Here is a 20909-nt window from a genome sequence, read left to right on the forward strand (position 1 = left end):
TATTGACCCTTTGGCAGTATTGAAAAATCTTTCAATATAAGTATGCATCAATTGATGAATATCATTAAGGATTGGTTGATGGGTTTGTTGCTTATTATAGCTAAGGAATGGAACTAGGCACCTTTTCAAATCACTTTTGATGTCTCAACTAATGGGAGCAATCAAGCAAAGAGCCGAGTAAAGGTTGGAGTAAGGGTTGTATGAATGGTCTGGTTGCTTGTGTCGTATTGTCTTCCCTTTTGTGAGCTTGAAGTGAGGCCCTTCTATGATGGCTCTCTAATTCTAGATAGCCTACCTCTTTTTATAGATTCCATGGTCTTTTGAGCCATGGTTGCCTTGTAATTGTGACATATCAAGTGGAGAAGTGTCAATCTTTGGAGATGCCAAGAGGAAAGTTGAAAATTTAATGGCGTCTTGAGCTTGTTCTTGCAAAAAAGTTTATGTTATTCCTTTTTGGTGACTCTTTTATCCTTAAGGTAGCAATTGAGTCTATGGTCCTAGGTAAGAATTGTGTCAATCTCTTGCAAAAGAGTTGCTAGCAATATTAAAATCATCTTGGCTTTTTCTTTATGCCTTCTTTAGGTGTTTTAATTATTAGCATTGCTCCATTCATACCTTTTCTTGAATGGTCAAGCTTTTGATCTTCTTCACTCTTTATCCCTTTATTTTGGTAAGTGGAGGGCAAGTAGTTAACGTTTTAAACGTTTATTCTTGCTTCTTTGATTCCTGTGTTTACTAATTTGGATTGGTTCTTCACTAGGTCAAGTGACTAAGTTTCATCGTTGTTTTATGCATAGTCTCTCAACCTTTTACTAATAGGAGAGTTGTTAGCAATATTAAAATCATCTTGGCTTTTTCTTTATGCCTTCTTTAGGTGTTTTAATTATTAGCATTTCTCCATTCATAGCTTTTCTTGAATGGTCAAGCTTTTGATCTTCACTTGTTATCCCTTTATTTTGTTAAGTGGAGGGCAAGTAGTTAACGTTTTAAACTTTTATTCTTGCTTCTTTGATTCTTGTGTTTACTAATTTGGATTGGTTCTTCACTAGGTCAAGTAACTAAGTTTCATCGTTGTTTTTTGCATAGTCTCTCAACCTTTTGATAATAGCGGAGGCTAAGATGGGTTAGTTGCCTCCTTGTTATTAATTGCTAATGTAGTGGCTTGGTTGGTGGATGCCAAGTGGCTCTATGGGGTCATGCTTATTACGCTCTTTGTGTGGCAAGTTTGCTTTGACATCATATTGTATTGTTGGTGTGTTTTTTGCCTATTGTATTTGTTTGGTCTAAAGGCTCATATGAGTGATAAGATGGAATCTCTAGGATAGCAAGTGTTGTGCATACAACCTTTTGTCACTTAGTTTTCAAATGTTGCTCGTAGCCAATAATTTTGTGGTTGGTGTTTGTTGGCTTCAATGAGTTGTGGTTGGTGTTTATTGGTGGCTATTAGCAAGCGTTGTGCATGTTGTGCTCCTTCGTTCTCAAGCGCTATTTGTAGTGATTTGTTATTGGTGTTCATAAGTTTTCATTAAACTAATCAACTCTTGTTCCTTCATCATAGTTTTTCTCTTGTTTCTTGCCTATCCTTTCTTATTGTCAACCTGTTGTAGGCATTGATTGAGTGTGCGAGTGTTTTGCCTTTGTTTGTTGTGTGAAGTTCTCTCAATGCATTAAGGTGCGCTCGTTTATGTTTTATGTTTGTCTATCTTTACTTGGTGTTCTAAAATTTGAGTATTTAAACTGTTGTTTGGCACTCATTCAACTTTTTTTTGGCTCAGTTTCTTATTTGGTATCTAGTGACGATTTGGCAACTAGTCATGTGATAAGTTTTAGACATTGTGAGTTCTTCATTATGGGTGGCAACTAGCCACCCATTCATTTGTAAGGGGGGAATGTTGGCTAAACCCCTCATGGGGGGGCAATGCTTTGCTGAGATTTATGGATTACTTTGTGAAGCGATGGAGGTTGACTGGGTTTAGTTGCATGGGGCGACCACTTGGTGGTGCATGGCAACCACATAGCATTCAAACTTGATGTAGCTGTCCAATTATCTTTCAGTGGGCTCTACAAATATGGAGAAAAATTGTTGTACACGCTATGCTCGCACGTCTCTAAGCTCCATAATTGAGTCTCATGTCAGTTTAAGTAGCAATAAATGCAATAGAGGTGAGCTACAAGTCGAACCTATGTCTTAAGTCTTTTAATACAAGGACACTTCGGATCTTTAACGATGCCAACTATTTCCATTTCTGTTTCATCATTTTATGTGATATCGTATGTGTTCATTTCAGATTGTATGAGAGAGAAATTGTTGCATGCATTATATTCTAACACTAGTCATACATACATATGTAGTCATGATGCATAATAATAAGCCCTTTTAATGAAAAGTCTATTCAATTAACTAGGAGAACCCAACCAAGGATAGACTTCAAATACATGGCTCACATGGGCTTGAGTACCATTATAGAGATGAGTCTAGATGAAATAAGTGACCGAAAGAGTAATAGTGACAACCTTGCTCAACAGCCTTAGCCTTAGCCTTAGCCTTGCTTCGTAGATCTTGAAAATGACATAGATATCTTTATTCAAAAGAAGGAATGCTAGAGTCTAGTGAGATGGCACCCTAGACTGATTACCAAACCTTATTTATCTCCCTTTAATAAGATAAAATATGAAGGGAAGGGACAAATTAAAGGATGAGGGAACAACCTCAAGGGACTCCAAGGAACCTATGGAAGAGATGACCAAAGTCAAGGCAAAATTACCCATCTCAACCTTCCCAAGCACTTCAAGAAATACGAATGGGAAGAGTTGATTTAGCTCTTCCTGTAAATTTTTTAAAAATGAAGGCCTTAGGGGAGTCTAGATGAATCTAAGAAGATGCCCAAACTCATCCTCTAAAAACACCACATATAGTGTAGTTTCAATCTCATGATAGTCATAAGGTTGAGAACCCTACCATCACACAGATGCTACAACTAGGATGCTTGACCTTGCTTACCTAGTTAAACTAGCAAAAATATGTGGTAGAAGCTCTCCTTGAGGAGAGTTTCAAAGCTCAAAGCTTTACTCCTGGAATACAAGAATGGTTTTGTTTGGGCATATAAGACATGAAGGGCATTCCTCCCAAGGTGGAGGTTCATATGATTCCAAGGAAAAACCATGCCAAGCCTTCTTTTAAAAGACCCTAAGTATGCTAACCTATTAAATGAGGAACTTCAAAAGCTTGTAGAAATTGGCATAATGTGAGGTTGAATACATGGATTAGGTATCACCTACATATATTGAACACATGGGATGGGTATCACTTGTAGTCATGGTTCTCACCTATAGGCATGGTTCTCACAAAGAAGGTAAGCTCAGAGTGTGTAGAAGTCAAAATGGTCAACATAGCCAATTAAAGGGATCACTAGCCCTTACCCTTCACAGAGCATGTATTAAAAAGATTGTTGGATCGAAAGTATATAGTTTTTAAAATGGTTTTTCAATCTACAACTAGGTCCAAATAGGCCCAAGGATTTCCACAGAATTGGGAGTGTTTACTTACAACGTTATCATTTGGAATGACAATTACCCCAACTACGTCCAGAGACTCATGCCACTTTCAAATCACTCCTCAGAAAGCGCACCATAAGGCATTCACGGATGATTTGTGTCTACAATCCACATGGGACAAGTATTTGAGAGATGTTGCCTTAAACCCTCTCAAGTATCGGTTCGTGTAGTCAGCCTCTCGCATCACGTTTTGCTCCTCAGAGGAGGGCAGTTTACCGATGTGGATCTGCTGCGATCTGAAAAACTGGAATCTTTGAAGTTGCCTCTCTACTACACGGAACAGGTGCACGGTTTGCTACTTGCATCGGCTCAGCATCGCAAACACCTTGTTGAAAATTGCCAAGAATGATGGTACAGGTCCGTGCTATTAAAAAATGGCCGCAGCACTCCAATGCTTGTCAAAATCATACAAGCTGGTGCAAGGAAATTCCCTTCTCGGTTCACCTGAAGGCTTTAGAAAGGGTCGTGAAAGAGGACGCCTTGATGAGGCAATTCAAGCTGTGGAACTTATGGAGCACCAAGGGCTAACTATTCCTCTAGGCGTTTTTTCTTCGCTTCTGCAAGGGTGCATGAGTAGGCCGGACCTAGCAGCTGGCAGAAGAGTGCACCATCTTATTTTAAAATGTGGATTAGAGTCGAATGCATTTTTGGCGAGCTATTTGATTAGATTGTTTGCATTGTGTGGTTGTTTATTGGACGTAAACCAGGTTTTCTACAAAATTTCCAAACCAAATGTGTTTGCATGGAGTGCATTTATTTCAGCACACAGCCAGCTCGGACAAGATGAGCAGGGTATCAGATTATATCATGAAATGCAACAGTCAAGTGTGAAACCTGATGGCTACGTTTTTGTTGCTTCCCTGAGGGCATGCGCTAACGTAAGTGCCATAAAGCATGGCAAGCGAATTCACCACCACATCGTTGAGAGTGGTCTGGACTTGGGCGGATTTCTAGGGAGCTCTATGATCGACATGTATTCCAAGTGTGGAAGTCTTGATGATGCTTGCAGAGTATTTGACAAATTGCAAAGGCGAGATGTTGTGACGTGGAGTACAATAATAGCAGGATATGTCCAGCATGGGCATGGTGAGGAGGCTCTTAGACTATTCCAGAGAATGCAACAAGATGGCATGGAGCCAGACCAGGTAACTTTACTTTGTATTTTGAAAGCTTGTTCAGGCATAGCAGCCCTAGATTGGGGGAAGCTAATTCATACCCGCATGATTGAACTCGGCTTCGAGGCTGATATACCCATTGGAAACATGCTTGTTGATATGTACGCAAAATGTGGGAGTCTTGAGGATGCATGCAGGGTGTTTGAAAAAGTGCCAAAGCGAGATGTGGTCACATGGGCCATAATGATCACAGGATATGTCCATCATGGAAATAGCCAGGATGCTCTTCAGTTATTTCAGCAAATGCAGAATGAAGGCATACAGCCAGATCGAGTGGCTTCTATCAGCATCTTAAAGGCATGTTCCTGTGCAAACGCCTTAGAGCAGGGTAAACTAATTCATGGCTGCATTGTTGAATTTGGGCTTGAGACTGATCTACTGGTTGGGAGCTCCATCATCGACATGTATGGCAAATGTGGGAGCCTGGAGAATGCATGCAAAGTCTTTGAGTGTTTACCTCATCAAAATGTGGTAACCTGTAATACATTGATTGCAGGTTTTGTCCAACATGGAAATCTGCAGGAGGTTTTTCATCTTTTCCAGCATATGCTGCAGCAAGGCATGCAACCAAATCATGTTACGTTTATTTGTATGCTGAAGGTATGCTCGAGTAGGGTAGACCTGCGTCAGGGCAAGATGATCCATAGCCTCATTGTTGAATGTGGGCTTGAGTTGGATGTCATGGTGGGGAACACTCTTATTGACATGTATGCCAAATGTGGGAGCCTCACCGATGCACACAGACTGTTTGATAAAACTTCCAAGCGTGATCTGGTAACATGGGGCATAATAATCTCAGGGTTTGTTCAGCATGGGCACTGTCATGAGGCTTTTCAAATGTTTCAAAAAATGAAGCTGGAAGGAATGGAGCCAGATGAAGCCACCTTTCTTAGCATTCTGAAAGCATGTTCGAGCTTAGAAGATTTAGGTCTGGGTAAACTGGTTCATGCCCACATTACTGACAGTGGATTTGCATTTGATGTCTGTGTTAGGAACACTCTCATTGACATGTATTCTAAATGTGGAAGCCTCGAGGATGCACGTATTGTGTTTGAAGCTTTTCAAGTGCGGGATGTGGTGACCTATAATGCAATGATTGCGGCGTGTGCCCAACATGGACAAGGTCATGAGTCCTTCCAACTTTTCCAGCAAATGCAACAAGAGAGTATAGAACCAAACCAGGTCACCTTTGTTGGCATCCTAAGTGCATGTGCCAGCATATCAGCCCTGGATCAAGGCAAGCTGATTCATGCTCACATCACCGGAAGTGGCTGCCAGTCTGATGTTTATGTTGGGAATGCCCTCATTGACATGTATGCAAAATGTGGGAGGCTTGAAGCTGCATGCAGTGTGTTTGATGGATGGCTAAGGCGGGATGTGGTGACATGGAATGCAATGATTGCAGGATGTGCCCAGCATAGCAAGTATGAGTTGGCTCTGCAATACTTTCAGGGAATGCACCAAGTAGGATTGAAGCCAGATGGTGTAACATTTGTTTCTCTTCTCTCTGCATGTACTCATGTAGGCTTAGTGGATGAAGGCAGATGCTTTTTCAAGTCCATGAAAGAAGACTACGGCATTATGCCAACTGTTGACCATTATAATTGCATGATTGACCTGCTTGGTCGTGCAGGCCGTTTGAATGAGGCGATGGATTTTCTTGGAAGTACGCCTTTTGAAACCAATCTTGTGGGTTGGACTTCTTTGCTAAGTCACTGCAAAGTAAATGGCAATGTAGAACTAGGGCACCAGTGCTTTCGTCAATTCGTCAAGATGGATGGCAGCAATGCTGCTGGATATGTTCTTATGTCACATGCCTTTTCCCTTGCTGGCATGCAGGGTGATGCAAACAGACTAGAACAGATAAGGAAAGATACAAATGCATGGAAGAAGCCAGGGAAGGCCCTTATTAAAATTGGGAACACGATGCATGATTTTATAGTTGGAGGCAATGATTTTCCACAGATTAATGATATTGATGCAAAATTGAAGACATTAAGTTTTCAAATGAAGAAAGAAGGCTATATGCCATGCTTGGACTTGGTAATTCAGGCAATGCCAGATAAGGAGGAGGAGATGTCCTTTAGTGTACACTAAGGCGCCAGCTATTTCACTTGGGCTTATCAAAACTCGGGCAAAAACTGGCTGCCAAAAACCATTGATTTACGAGCATTTTTTGGGTTGCAGAGAATACCTGAGTGCATTGTAAATTCGAGATGCCGTAGGGTCAGACAGGGCATGCTAGTATGCTACTTGTTTCCAACAATTACCGAGTACTCAAATGCTGGAAATTTTGCTTTGCCCAAGCTTAGAAAGGATCTTTGCTGTAATTTTCAGCTTCTGGGCAGCAATAACTGAAAATGGGTAGCTCTCCCAAAGATAACTGTGTAACCTGAGGTTGATATCCTTTCAAGAAGAGGGCTAATGTTCTACATTATTGGAATACTTCCAAATTGATGATTACCATTCACTTCAAGGTGAGTGCTCTTGTCTTCATGCATAGTGACTTGAAAGTTTTTAAAAGATTTCCACAAGTGGTTCAGCTCTAAGATATTTGTTGCTGAAATTGCTTGGACTTAACATGGATGAGCGATTTTTCTGTAGGAGACAAATGTGAAAGTAGCAGCTAGCAGTTTGCAGGGCTTATGAATTGCTCTTACGCCAGGTCTACCTGTTGCTAAAGGTTTTCATCTTGCCCTAATACTATCATGATTTTAAACTTGCAGACATAGAATCTAGCATCTGTTGCCATCGAAGCTCCTTATCTTTAGTTTGTCTTCCATAGATTTTATGACGTATGACCTGGCATTCCATTTTCAGTTTCACATTTTTGATGCAGCCAATCTGTTCCTGTTCCCTTGTGAGTATGGTCTTCATGTAGTTTCTGGCTGTCGTACTCTTACATAGTTGCAGGCAGTGATTGATTGTCCATGGGAGAATTGCAGAAATGATGCCTGGCTGGAGGGATGCACAAGGCGCTTCAGGCTGTAGATCAAGTAAGCAGACAATATGTGGACTTTCCTTTACACAGGACTTGCCCCAATTAGAGGTGCGTAAAAAAGAATAACAGCTGGTAGGCAATTGCATTTGTTGTTTGTTGAGACTGACCATGGATGAAACATGAAGGTTGGTTGCTTGCTGATTTACATGGTTGCATGTTGTGGAAGCATACTTGAAGCAGTCTTCGTAGATGCCAACCACTATGCTGCATCGTAATTGTGGAGTCATTATGACCATAACGCTAAAGTGGAGAGGTTAAAATGCACTACCCACCAGTAAGAATCCAAGCATGTGAGGTTGTCAGTTAAGACACTGTGATATGATCATCACATTTGGGGAGCTAGAATGCTCCTGCTTAAAAGGAAAGGCACAGATTGGCCCCAAACCTTGGTGCCCCTTTCGGTATTTCTGTATGAATTGGAGGTCCCTGAATCCAGATTACACATGGGCTACAATTACTCTTGCAATTAGAGTATTCCACATCCCATTAGGCAACTTGCCCTATGCATGGTCTCTGTTGTTCACTGCTCTTACAAAGCATATCCTATGCTGGACTCTGCTTTCACCAATCCCTGGCAGAAGGCATTTATTTCTATCCAACAGCAGGCACACAGCCCGAAACTGTTACTAGCAGCCACACCTGGCTAAACAATCCACCATAACTGCTACCAGTGCCCACAAAAAGAAAGACAGATTGGCCCCAAACCTTGGCGCCCCTTTCAGTATTTCTGTATTAATTGGAGGTCCCCGAATCCAGATTACACATGGGCTACAATTACTCTTGCAATTAGAGTATTCCACATCCCATTAGGCAACATTGCCCCATGCATGGTCTCTGTTGTTCACTGCTCCTACCAAGCATATCCTATGCTGGACTCTGCTTTCACCAATCCCTGGCAGAAGGCATTTATTTCTGTCCAACACTAGGCACACAGCCCGAAACTGTTACTAGCAGCCACACCTGGCTACATACACAATCCACTATAACTGCTACTAGGTGCCCACAAGGCCATTTATCTGTTCAGAACAGAGAGAGAAAGCACACATATACAGCTAGGATCAATTGAAGCTTGCACCAAGAATAGAACCATCAATTGTGAGTCATAAGCCCTCCAAAATAGTACGCAAGAAGGCAAGCTCAATGTGACCAGCCAGCCCCCTCTGGACAGCTAGTGACGTGAAGGCGGAACTTTTTGCTCAGCCAGCCTTCCAAGGTCTCGTTGTGACGACAAGATAGGCTCTGGTGATCAGCCAAGCTTGGCTAGTCAATTCTCTACCTTATCTTATATTGGGACCCTTCTCCAAGCCAAAAGCCACCGTACGAAATAGAGAAGCATGACCTCAGCTAACCATACGAAGTAAATAAGCGTGACCTCAGCTAATGGATCGCTGTCAGCCTAGAATCTACAACGGGTGAATTGCGAGACGGATTCCTGACCAGCCCATGAGCAGGCCTCTACCAATGCAATTCATGATCTCTGCTCCTTGGTCAAAACCCGTCATATGTGAGATCGAATCATGACTACAGCTGCCTGGCAAATCCGCCGTCTGGAAGTTGGAAAGTGCAATCTGAAAGACCCTAGTGGGTTGGTCCATATGGGGGGCTCTTAGCTCTTAAGGGGCATCATTCTGCATCCACTGAGGCAACACTTCAAGCAGTAGATAGGAGTAGCAGAGTAGCAGATTTGGGCCTTCATCCAGAGGATCGAGTGGGGCTGAAGAGCTGCAGACTTAGCTCAGCAAGGGGCTGCACCCTTGGCTGTCTTCCAGGGCAACAAGGAGCAGGCATCAAAGCATAGACTCTTAAGTCTGTAGAAGCTCGACGAGGAGCACGCGGGCTCAAGGATCTAAAAGTGGCAAGGAGATAGTAGTTTTCTTTTTATTTACATAAAGATTGGCTTTCCTCAAAGTATTGAACACTATTCTTAAGTGTTCGTGATGCTCAGCAATACTTTTGCTGAACACAAGAATATCGTCAATAAAATGTACTACAAACTTCCCGATATACGGATGTAGTAAATTGTTCATAAGCATGACGAATGTAGTTGGAGCATTGGTAAGTCCAAACGGCATTACCAAAAACTCATAATGTCCAAACCTGCTTCTAAAAAGTGGTTTTATGCACATTCTCGACTCTAATACGGATCTGATGGTAGCCACATTTAAGATCTATCTTATTGAAAATTACGGCCCCATGTAACGCATGTAGCAAATCATCGATCCAAGCCATTGGATACCTGTGCTTACTTGAATGCTTTGTAATCTATACAGAGGCGAAAAGTATCATCTTTCTTTTTTTTAAAATATCACTAGCGAAGCAAAAGGTGAGAAACTGGGTTGAATCTGCCGCAGCTTGAGGTATTCTTCCAGTTGTCTTTGTACCTCGGCTTCTTTGGTAAAACTTAACCTATAGGGAGGTCTATTTACAGGTTCTGTCCCGGGGATTAGTTTAATCTTATGCTGAACATTCCGCTCTAGAGGTAACCCATAAGGTAACTCATCCCTAAAACAATAAAAAAACTGCTCTGCTATTTGGTTAGCCAACTTGACCATCTCTCCATTTTGGGTAACATCAGTGCTAGCCGAAGGACCATCAATCGGCTCTACCGATGCTGTATAAAGAAACAAAAACTCTCTTGAGCTTTTTGAACTTCCATTACAGAAACCAACAGTCCTTGAGGTATATCTTTTTTACCTCATAAGACATATAACACATCATTCATCTTGAATTGATAAATGTGCTTTTTTCAATCTATGACTAGATTCTTCCTAGAATGCCAAGCCTTACCCAGGGCTATGTCAGCGTGAGCAAGCTTTGTCATTTCAAAATCAAGCTTCTCAGTATAGTCCTGAATTCGAAGTTCCAACTGAGTAACCCATTGGTCCCATACTTCAGTTGAACTTCCGTCTGCCATTCTGACAGTATATGCATAGTCAGATGGGCTAGTCTTTAATTTCAGCCTCTTTACAAGCTTGGAGTTAATTACATTGTGCGTTGACGCAGAGTCAAACAACACAATGACGTCATGATTAGCTACTTGCCTCTTCATCTTAATCAACTCCGTATCGTTAAAGGATGTATACCCTATTGCTGCGGGCTTTGACAGGACATTATCAGGTGCACTAGTTACTAGCTTAGCAACAGACACACATAACAAAACAGGTACTGACGTTTGAGAAGATATCGCTAGCTGAATCTGCATCTGTTCTGCTCTGGGACTTTCCTCCATTTCCACCTCGCATTATGAGATCACCATCTCAGCCATCCGACGATCCTTGTTTCGTGGACAATCTTTCCATTGATGAGGCTGAAGGCATCCAAAACACAAGCCTTCTCTCCTCGCTTTTTCTCTTTGCTCTGGGTTCAAAGAAGACTTTAACCAAGCCCGGGCTGCCATTGGTGTTACTTTTCTTTTCATTCCAATGGTAGTACTTAGTTTAGGAGTCTCAATTGGCTTCACCTGCTTGGCTTGACCACTAGGCTGTGAGGCACTCTCTTTGCTAATTCACTTCTTCTTAAACCCAGTTTTCTTCGGTGACACATCCCCGCACTCCTGAAACCTCTGATTTGTAAAACAAACACACACCACGTGAGAAACTGAGCAGGCTGCCCACCACCCAACCATGACATCTACGAGATGTGATCCCGAAGCAGGAGATGTCCCCTCCGAGCCACGAGCTGAGCTACTGGTACGAACTCCCAATCAGATCCAAACCAGCCTGGTGTCCCATACCACCAGGTGGCGCTGTGAAGCCCTGGATCAGCCACTGGGCCTTGGGCTACGCTAAGATGCAAGCGCGTGTCCGCGACTCAATCCAGGAACAGACCTAGCACCTGGGAACGAAACTTGCTCCCAACTGCACACTGAGAACTGAACCCCCTGGGTCCCTTTTATAGACTCGGGCCCCGAGTGCCAAAAATAGCGAAGACCTATAAATAGTCCGTACCCTTGCTACTCAACCCGAGAATCAAGCCTGCCTAGCTCTAAGCCTCCCCAGGCTACCTGAGCTAGTCCTGTGTACCTAGTACACGTCAAATACCAATCCGTGCACATGACATACTCCCCCTCCTCTAAGAACTCACTCCTGAGTTCGCTAAAAAACCGGAAATGTTCTTTGGAGGTTTTTTAATGTCTCCCATGTTGCATCCTCCTCAACACGATCCTTCCACTTGATCTTGTATTCCGTGATAGATCGATTGCGAATCTGTCTGTCACGAAATTCAAGAATACACTCAGGTTCGTGAGGAATAAAAGTCAAATCTGTAACTTTTATCTCGTGAGGAGAAACAAGTTGATCTTCCGCACCCAATACTTCTTTCAGTCTACAGACATGAAAGACTGGATGTACTTTAACATCAGGAGGCAATTCTAGTCGATATGCAACTGGTCCAATTCTTTTAATGACCTTGAAAGGACCACAGTATCTGGGGGATAATTTCGGAACCAAACCAGTACTTATGCTCTTGGATTCCTTGGGAATTCGCAAATATACCATCGTTCCTTCAGAGAACTCTCTAGGTGAACGATGTCTATTAGCATAAAATCTGTCCCGATCTTGGGCACTCCTAATAGACTCCTTGGCAACCTGCAACATTTCCTGCATGTCTAGCAAGAAGTTCTTAGCAGCATCATTTTGAATTCTTTTTAATCCAACCATAACTGGTGACTTAGGTTGAAACCCGTACATAAGCATAAAAGAACTGTAACCAGTACTAGAATGCTTTGCACTGTTGTAAGCAAATTCTATCATAGGTAGATAATCTTCCCATGAAGATTGTCTCTTAGATACATATGCCCGAAGGATGTCTTCAACCAACTGGTTAACCTTCTCTGTACTGCCATCGGATTGTGCATGATCCGAGGAACTCATACTTAGAGTAGTTTCTAACTTCTCAAAAACAAGTGTCTAAAAGTTACTTGTAAACTTTGAGTCCTTGTCACTGACTATGTCAGATGGCAAACCATACAGCTTAAACAAGTGGTCCACAAACTCGTGAGCCAGCCGAACAGCTAAAATAGTTGTTCTAGTAGGTAAGAATCTAGCCATTTAGTAGTCCAATGACCATAAGCAGAAGTCCTACAATTAGGACTGTGTTGAACTAGAGCTCCTGCGAGCTTCCCCTCCCCCCCCCTCGCCGTTAGCTCTACCTCCTCCTAGCTCCTCCCCTCGCCGCGACCACCCCCACCCCTCCCCCTCCGCCCTCGCCCCCCGTCCCCCCTCCCCCTCACCCGCCGCCCACCTCGCTGCGCCCTCGCCTCGCCTCCGCTCCAACCTCGCTCCAACCCGCCCCCTCGCCTCCGCTCCAACCCGCCCCCTCGCTCCAACCCGCTCCCTCGCCTCCGCTCCAACCCGCCCCCTCGCCTCCGCTCCAACCCGTCCCCTCCGCTCCAACCCGCCCTCGCCCTCGCCTCGCCTCCGCTCCAACCCGCCCCCTCGTTGCTCCCTCGCCATCCGCCCCGCTCCAACCCGCCCCCTCGCTGCTCTCTCGCCCCGCCCCTCCGCTCCATCTCACCTCACCATCGCCGCCCCCCCCTCGCCTCCACTCTCCCCCCCTCTCCCTCGTCTCAGCCGCCCTCACCCCCCCCTCCGCTCTCTTCCACCCCGCCCTCTGCCTCACCTCGCTTCACCCAACCCCCCCCCCCTCGCTTCACCTCACCCCCCCCCCTCTCGCCGCTCCGCCTCACCCGCCGACCCCCCTCGCTTCACCCGCCCCCCCGCCTCCACTCTGCTCTCCCCGCCCCCCGCTTCACCTCTCCGCCCCCGCCACTCCAACCCCGCCCCCCCCGCCCTTCCGCGCCCTCCCGTATTCCCCGCACCCCGCAGCATTCACCCCGCCCTCCGTTCCGCCCCCCCCGACCCCTCACTTCGCCTCGCCCGCCTCACCCCCAGGCTCCATCTCCCGCTTCGTCCCTCTTCTTGGGTGGCAGCCTGTTTTTTCCTCATCGGAAGCTTGCAGTTAGTCTTGGCGGTATGGCGGCCCCCTGCCCGGATCCGGAGGCCCAGTCGGACCCTCCCTCTCCAGATGCCTACCGCGTTATCCTGACAGAGCAACAATCATCTCGTGTTCAGGAGGTTGCCATTGACTTTGCTCGTACCTCTGTTTACGGTAGAGTCATTGGACACTCCCCCTCCAGGTCTGCCATCAGGGACTGGCTCCAGTCCACTCTCCTGCTAGAGGATGGCCATATTGAGGAGGTGGCCCTTATGGGAAGGGGCATCTTCTGGCTCAAACTCTCCAATGAGAAAGCTGCGAGCAACCTGATTGCCGGTTCCCCCACATCGGTGGATGGGAAGATTATCATGATAGTCCCGTGGTACCGTGGATTCAGCGCAGCGGATTTCGATGTTCGGTTCCGTATACCTCGCCACCCAGTGACACTAGTTTTTCCAGGGCTTGCTACTGAGTTGCGGCCGATTGTCAGGGACTTGGGCTCCCATTTTGGCTTGGTTATGCACGACACCTTTGCCGACGCAGTGACCACGGCAGGAGCTTCCCGAGTCCGTGTGGCTGTGGCGGATCCTGCGACTCTCCCTGCAGTGATCGAGATTGTGACAGGTGCCGGCAGCATCACCCAGAGCATGATAGTCACCGGACAGCCAGGTCAGTGCCTGCGGTGCCACGGCTTTGGGCACTTGGCGGCTGCTTGTCCACGCTTCGCCAGCTCGTCTCGACCCCCCCCGCCCCCGCCTCCTCCGCCCCCACCCCCCCGGACAGCCACGTCAGGAGGAGCCGAGGCAGTCGGAGTCTGGTCCAGAGGTAGTGGGCGGTTGGACCGAGGTTCGAAGGAAAAGAGGAAAGAACAAGAAGATTTCGGATAAAGGCAAGGAGGCAGAGGTTACCCTTCCTGCAGCAGCACTCTAGAGACCTGACAGGCAGACGCCCCAGGGACCTGGGAGAGCTTCTTCTTCGACGGCAGCCCGCCCTCCACAGCCTCAGATCCCCCTCTCTCCTGCTCCCCCGCCTTCTCCCCAGTTTCCCCCCCCTTCGCCCGACCCGCAGTTTCAGCCCCCGCCTCCTCTTCCTCAGTCTCCTCCTCCTCCCCCCCAGCCCCAGTTCCAGATGCATCCCCATCCCCCCCCCCGTCCCCCTCGCCTCTCCTACAGAGTTAGCTGCACCGTCGGCTTTCCAGTCGAGTGCAGCCCCCGCTCCACCTCCTCCACCTTCTCCGCCAGTCGCCTCCGTGGAGTCCGAGTCGCCTATCCCGTAGCCTCCTCCCCCTCCCCCCCCGCTGGCAGGACACCCGGAGTCTATACCACCACTGGAGTAGGCTTCCCTTTCCGCTAGCCCCTCAGTGGCAGACTCAGCTGGGTCTCAGCTCCAGGAGAGAGAGCTTCCTCGAGACTTTTACAGATCTGGCCCCTGGGACTACCTGGATGTGGCCGACCTTGGGACCTTCCCGGCTTGTCTCGACATTAGTATCTTCCTGCTCCGCAAAGGGGCGGATGGGAAGATTGCTGCCTTGGCTCCCAGGGATGGCCCTAGCTTCGCTTTCACGTTCCTCAGCGATGGCACCGAGACCTGGACAGACGACTCGGTTTGGGAGGCTCTCAGAGAGTAGACACACGCCCAGGTTTGCTCCTGGATAGGCCCGTCCGGTGGGCAGCTTCTCGAGACTCAGTGGTCCGAGGGCGATGTGCGCCTGCGGTGGCGTTGCGCCGCCAAACGCTTCCGACTGATTGTGATCCTCAGACCCCCCCTGTCATGGCCTCTCCCCCAGGATGTCAGAGCTTGGTCCCAACAGAAACTCCGAACCTTCTACGGGATGACCACTTCAGAGATCTCGAGCTGGCTCGAGAAAGCATTTGCTCATGGCACCATAGGCCTCTCGCCATTGCTGAAGGTGTTGAAGAACGGGCAGGACGACCCCGTCTCTCCCTCCAAACCTTCTCATAAGCGGCAGCGCCTCCATTCCGATATGTCTGATTCTTCTTTGACTTCGACCGCGAGCAGACAGTTGTTCGCAGCCCCCCGTCCCTCTCCATGAGCCTACACCTCGTATCCTGGAATGTGAACGGGTTTCACTCTTCGGGCACCCGTGGTCCCAGGAAGCTCATTTTGCGACAGGAACTTCAGCCTGCAGTGATTGGTCGATTGGATGTACTTTTGCTCCAGGAGCACAAGCTTTCTGCGGCTCATTTCCGTAGCTGCGGGAAGGTTCTCCCTGGACGTTCCTACACTTATTGGGAGCCTTCGATCGGCGCACAGGGGAGGAGTGGGGGTGTCTGTACCTCCGTGTGCGAGCAGTTAGCCCAGGAAGTTTTCGGTCACGGCACGTTGATCCCAGGCCGAGCCCTTTGGGTAGGCCTGAATTTGGAGGGATCCAAAATAGGAATCCTCAACATTTATGCTCCCACAGACCTCCGATGCAGAGCCACCTTCTCGAGGACACTTACAGGGATTCTTCCAGACATGGATTCCTGGATTGTTGGAGGAGACTTCAACAACCTGGAGACCTTGGAGGACCAGCAGGGCAGAGATCCGGAGTTCACAGGTATGGCTCAGGCAGAGCAGTCAGCTTGGGACTCTTTCATCTTTGCGACAGGAGGGAGGGACAGTTGGAGAGACCCATCCTTCCGGCGTTGGCACGGGAGCCTGGACTTCTCTTGGGGCTTCCGCAGGGAAGGAGGCAGACTCCTGGAGAGGCTTGATAGATTTTATGTCAGTGATTGGGCCATCAGTAGAGGCGGCCAGGCGGGTATAGTTCCAGGGACGACACTCTCCGACCATGCGCCTGTGCTCCTATCATTAGATTCGGCAGCCCAGTCTCTCCCCCCCCGATCATGCAGGATTCCTGACTCCATCTTCTCGAGGGTGGACGTGCGCAGCAGCATTTGCAGTCTTTGGGACAGAGACTGGGGGGAGGGCGTGGATCTGGTAGACTCGGTCGCGCAGGCTCTGCAGGAGTCCAGCCAGCTCTGCCAGCTCGCAGCCCTACAGGTTCGACAGGATTGGTGTGGCAGAGAGAGAGCTCTTCGGAGGGACCTCGCCTCCATTCAGCGACTCTAGCAGGCTTCCCCGGGCTCGGAGGAGCTTCGGATCCAGGCCCTTCGAGCCAGAGCCCTCCTGGAGGAGACCCTCTAGCGTCGCTCCGAGTTTTCCTATCACGCCTCTCTCTCCTTCTGGGCCCGGAAGGGTGACCGGATGTGCAGGGAGTTCTTCAGGACGCATGGCCAGAGAGCTGCAGGTGATCAGCTTCGGAGTCTCAGGACAGCGGATGGTCACATCGTTACGGATCCGGGGGAGGTCCTGGGGTTGGCCACTGACTTCTACAGGACCCTCTTCCAGCAGGAGCCGCTTGCCCCTCGTGCTAGTCGTGCCCGTGAGGAGGTGTGGAGGCACATTCCACCCCTGGTCCAGCCTAGCATGCAGGCGACGTTGTTGGCGCCGTTCACCTCGGATGAGATGTTGGAGGCCTTGATGGCTATCGACGGACAGAAATGCCCAGGTGAGGATGGGCTATCCCGAGCATTTTTCACCTCCTTCTGGGACCAGATCCATCAGCCCCTCCTTGCAGCTCTGCAGGGGATTTTCAGCAGCGGTCAGATGCCAGAGAGCCTTTCCTCAGGACTGATTTGCCTTATCCCGAAGGGAGGAGATAGACAGGAGATCCGCCAGTGGCGTCCGATCACTCTCCTTACCACTGCCTACAAAATCCTCGCCAAGATGATCAGTGCCAGAGTTCGGCCTCTACTCCCAGACCTCGTCCATGACACTTAGACAGGCTTTGTCCAGGATCGCAGTATCCTGGATAATGTCTTCACCTTTTCAGAGGCGGCGGAGTGGGCTCAGTACAGCGGATCACACCTTGCCATTTTACTTCTCGACTTCGAGAAGGCCTACGATCGCGTGGACTGGTCCTTTTTGGAGGGGACTCTGGAGCGGCTAGGTTTCCCGGCAGGTTGGATTCAGGGTATCTCAGCTTTGTACAGGACAGCGTCTAGCAGAGTCATCATTGGAGGCAGGATGGGTGAGCGCTTTAGCTTGGAGAGATCAGTACGTCAGGGCTGCCCCCTGGCTCCTTAACTGTTTCTCTTCTTCGCTGAGGCCATGACTTACTACCTTCGGGCGAGGTCCACAGGGCTCAGGGGTGTTCGCCTTCCACTCCGGGAGGACACGGAGCTTTTGGACTCGGAGTACGCAGATGATACAGCCCTTTATGTCCAGGACGATGAGAGGATGCTAGAGAGGGTGCGGATGGCCCTGGAGGTTTTCTGCTCGGCCGCTGGTGCGAAAATCAACTGGAACAAATCAGTTGGTTTTCTCACAGACCCGGGGGCGTGTTCTCAGTGGGGGCGATTTCTGGGTTTCAGATGGATTCCTCGTGGACAGACAGCTAGATACCTTGGCTTCCAGGTTGGCCTAGACATCACGCCAGCTCAGCAGTTTCTCCCGGTGCTAGACTCCATCCGACGGAAGCTGGCTTTCTGGAGCACTGCTAAGCTCTCCCTTGCAGGTCGTGCCTTGGTAGTTAACCAGGTCCTCCTAGCCACGGCTTGGTATGTGGCTTCCTGCTGGTGCTTCTCGAGATCCAGCGTGGCACAGCTCAGGAGGTTGGTTCGGAACTTCCTTTGGTCTGGGGAGGATGGGCATAGAGATACCAGAGCCAGGGTTGCTTGGCAGACAGTCATTCTTCCGCAGGCTGAGGGTGGCCTGGGGGTCATTGATCCAGAGCTTCAGAGTCAGGCCTTGTTAGGCAAGCTTATCATTCGCGGTTTGACCCCAGGGGGACAGACGTGGAAGATGTTACTACAGCAGGGAGTCGGCTCTTGTGTCCCGCGCCGAGGTGGAGAGTGGCTACCGTCCCTCAGGTGGATCTTCACCTCCGCCCCGCTCACTCAGCCCCGCTCCCCACTCGTTCGCAGCCTCCTTATGGTTTGGAGGCGGCTCCGCCTCAGTCTCATTCAGTCCCCTCCCAGCTGTCAGGAGGAGATCGATCGCCAGCCGCTTATCTGGAACGGTCAGGTCAGAGATGCCGAGGGCCTTCAGTTGGGGGAGAGATCACATATCAGGTGGGACGGTTGGATGAGGGGGCCAGCCCGATCCCTTCGTGTTTGGAGGGACACGTACAGACATCTGGAGATGACTGATCTTACAGACGCAGTTGGAGGGGCACGTGGAGCCCAGGCGAGACGCACGGAGATCGACGGTGCGATCCCAGTTGCTTGGTTGGTTCCACCTGAGCATCAGATCCTCATGCCTGGTGACACCCGCTGGCTGGGACAGTTCACCCCCCGTGGCATTCCACTGGTGATCGCAGGACGTATGGATGACTCCTCTATCTCCTTCTTCGCGGTTTCTGGGGATGGACGACTCAGGAGAGAGGGTGCGCTCATCGACCCCCTACTCCCGTGGCAGAGGGTTCGGGTCGTAGGCCTCTTGGGGAAGGTCTGGCGTACCGACCCTAGCATCGAGCAGGACCAGGTGCAGCTTTGGCGTCTTTGGCTCTGGGAGGGGCGGGCCTTGTCAGAGCTTGAGTGGGATCCAAGAGAGTGGTGGTGGCCAGAGATTGTGACAGGACAGGGGCCGACCTCCTTCGCCTACAGTACGACTCTGGGCAGGCGAGTTCTCGGGAGGATGCAGAGCCGCCTCCCCACCCAGCGACCCAGCTGGTACGCCCAGGGTATTTCCAGGTTCTTTTTGCAGGCATTCTGGAAGGCCTTGTGGGAGAGCTGGCGGCCGCGGAAGATCTCATACTTCCTGTGGCTTCTTGCCCACAAAGGTCTTCCAGTGGGGAGCTGGTTGAGGCAGATAGGCCAGGACGGTTGCTGCCAGATTTGCCATGCGGATGAGGAGACACCAAAACACTGCTTGTGGAGCTGCACTCGCGCCCAGGAAGTGTGGAGGTGGACTTTTGGGATTCTTACTCGCGCAGCACCAGAGCTAGGATTGATCACTTGGGGCGCGTTCTGTTGGTGCAGCACCGCACCTGGTCTTCATCACTTATTCGAGGCATGCCAGCAGGACCCCACTTTCCTTATTACACAGGGGACGTGGGGACCGCTTGAGGGTCTCCCACAGCACCTAGCAGAGGCTGATACAGGAGTCCGGGAGAGGCAGCCAGTCTGGGAGATTATTAGCAGCATCACAGGGTGGCACATCTGGACCTCGCGCTGTGCGCAGATCCTAGGTGGCACCTCCTTATCGACTGCCCAGATCATGGCGGAGATTTGGAGTGAGATTATTCATACTCTCAGAGGCCAGTGGGACCAGATTCAGGGAGACTCCCGGGCCGGTCAGGAGAAGCGGAGACGCTTCCTCCGAGCTTGGGACACACAGGGCCTCTTCTTCGCGCAGACTACGCAGGGCCTTCGGTGGCATTACTCACCACCCCGATGGCTGTTCATTCATACTCGTCTTATCCCTCCGTGAGAGGATGGTTTATTTTGCTACCTTTTAGGGCTGCGTCCGATTTGTGAACGCAGCCCGTCAGCTATAAGCTGACCTCTTGTATCTTGTTCTCGAAGTAATATAATTAGCACTGTTTTTTCAAAAAAAAAAAAAAAGAATCTAGCCATTTTTGTCATACGGTCGACGATGATCCAAATGGAGTCATGACCCTTGTGCGTTCGAGGCAAACCAGTAATGAAATCCATGGAAATACTTTCCCATTTATTACCTGGAATCTGTAATGGCTGTAATAAGCCCGCGCTTCTAAGGCGTTCTGCCTTAGTAACCTGACAAACCCGGCAACCTACTACATAGTTCTCAATAAATGCACGCATCTTAGGCCAATAAAAGGTATGCTTCACAAGAGACAGAGTCCTATGTATACCCGGATGTCCAGCACTAGGAGCATCATGACACTCCCAGAGTATCTTGGATTTAAGGTCCAGAACATCTGGCACACAAATCTTTTCATTCCGGAACAGCAAGCCGTTCCTAATCATCCACTGACCTCCTGCCGCCTGTACCATAGGTGGCACAATCCCTGAGTCCTGGTCAACCATGGAGCTCCCATCCTGGACTCTCTGCCAATAAGAACTGAAATGACTATCAGTTGCGTATAGCCCTCTCAAGGATTGAAAGAGGTCTGAGGATATTTCCGTAAATGGCAGAGCATTTACAAACTTAACTCGACTTAAGGCATCCGCCACACTATTCAACGAACCCTTACGATAACGTATTTCAAAATCAAAATCTTGCATTAATTCTGCCCATCTAGCTTTCCGTCCCCT

At 48.8% G+C, this 20909-nt stretch overlaps 1 protein-coding gene across 1 annotated transcript; it reads left to right on the plus strand.

The window, feature by feature from the left end:
* The first annotated feature begins 3929 nt into the window (after nucleotides 1-3929).
* Nucleotides 3930-7361, plus strand: LOC147886176 (pentatricopeptide repeat-containing protein At3g16610-like). Its single transcript, XM_087395863.1, has 2 exons — nucleotides 3930-7207; nucleotides 7335-7361. Exon 1 carries the CDS (start codon nucleotides 3930-3932, stop codon nucleotides 6825-6827), a length of 2898 nt encoding a protein of 965 aa, XP_087251989.1. The 3' UTR covers nucleotides 6828-7207; nucleotides 7335-7361.
* The last annotated feature ends 13548 nt before the right edge of the window (nucleotides 7362-20909 follow it).

The sequence above is a fragment of the Dipteris shenzhenensis genome, chromosome 24 (genome assembly GCF_047967505.1).
Source record: "Dipteris shenzhenensis isolate YYH24624 ecotype China chromosome 24, Dip_SZ_1.0, whole genome shotgun sequence".
Taxonomy (NCBI): domain Eukaryota; kingdom Viridiplantae; phylum Streptophyta; class Polypodiopsida; order Gleicheniales; family Dipteridaceae; genus Dipteris; species Dipteris shenzhenensis.

Coding starts and splice junctions, on each gene's coding strand:
- LOC147886176 (XM_087395863.1), top strand. CDS start 3,930: ATGGCCGCAGCACTCCAATGCTTGTCAAAATCATACAAGCTGGTGCAA.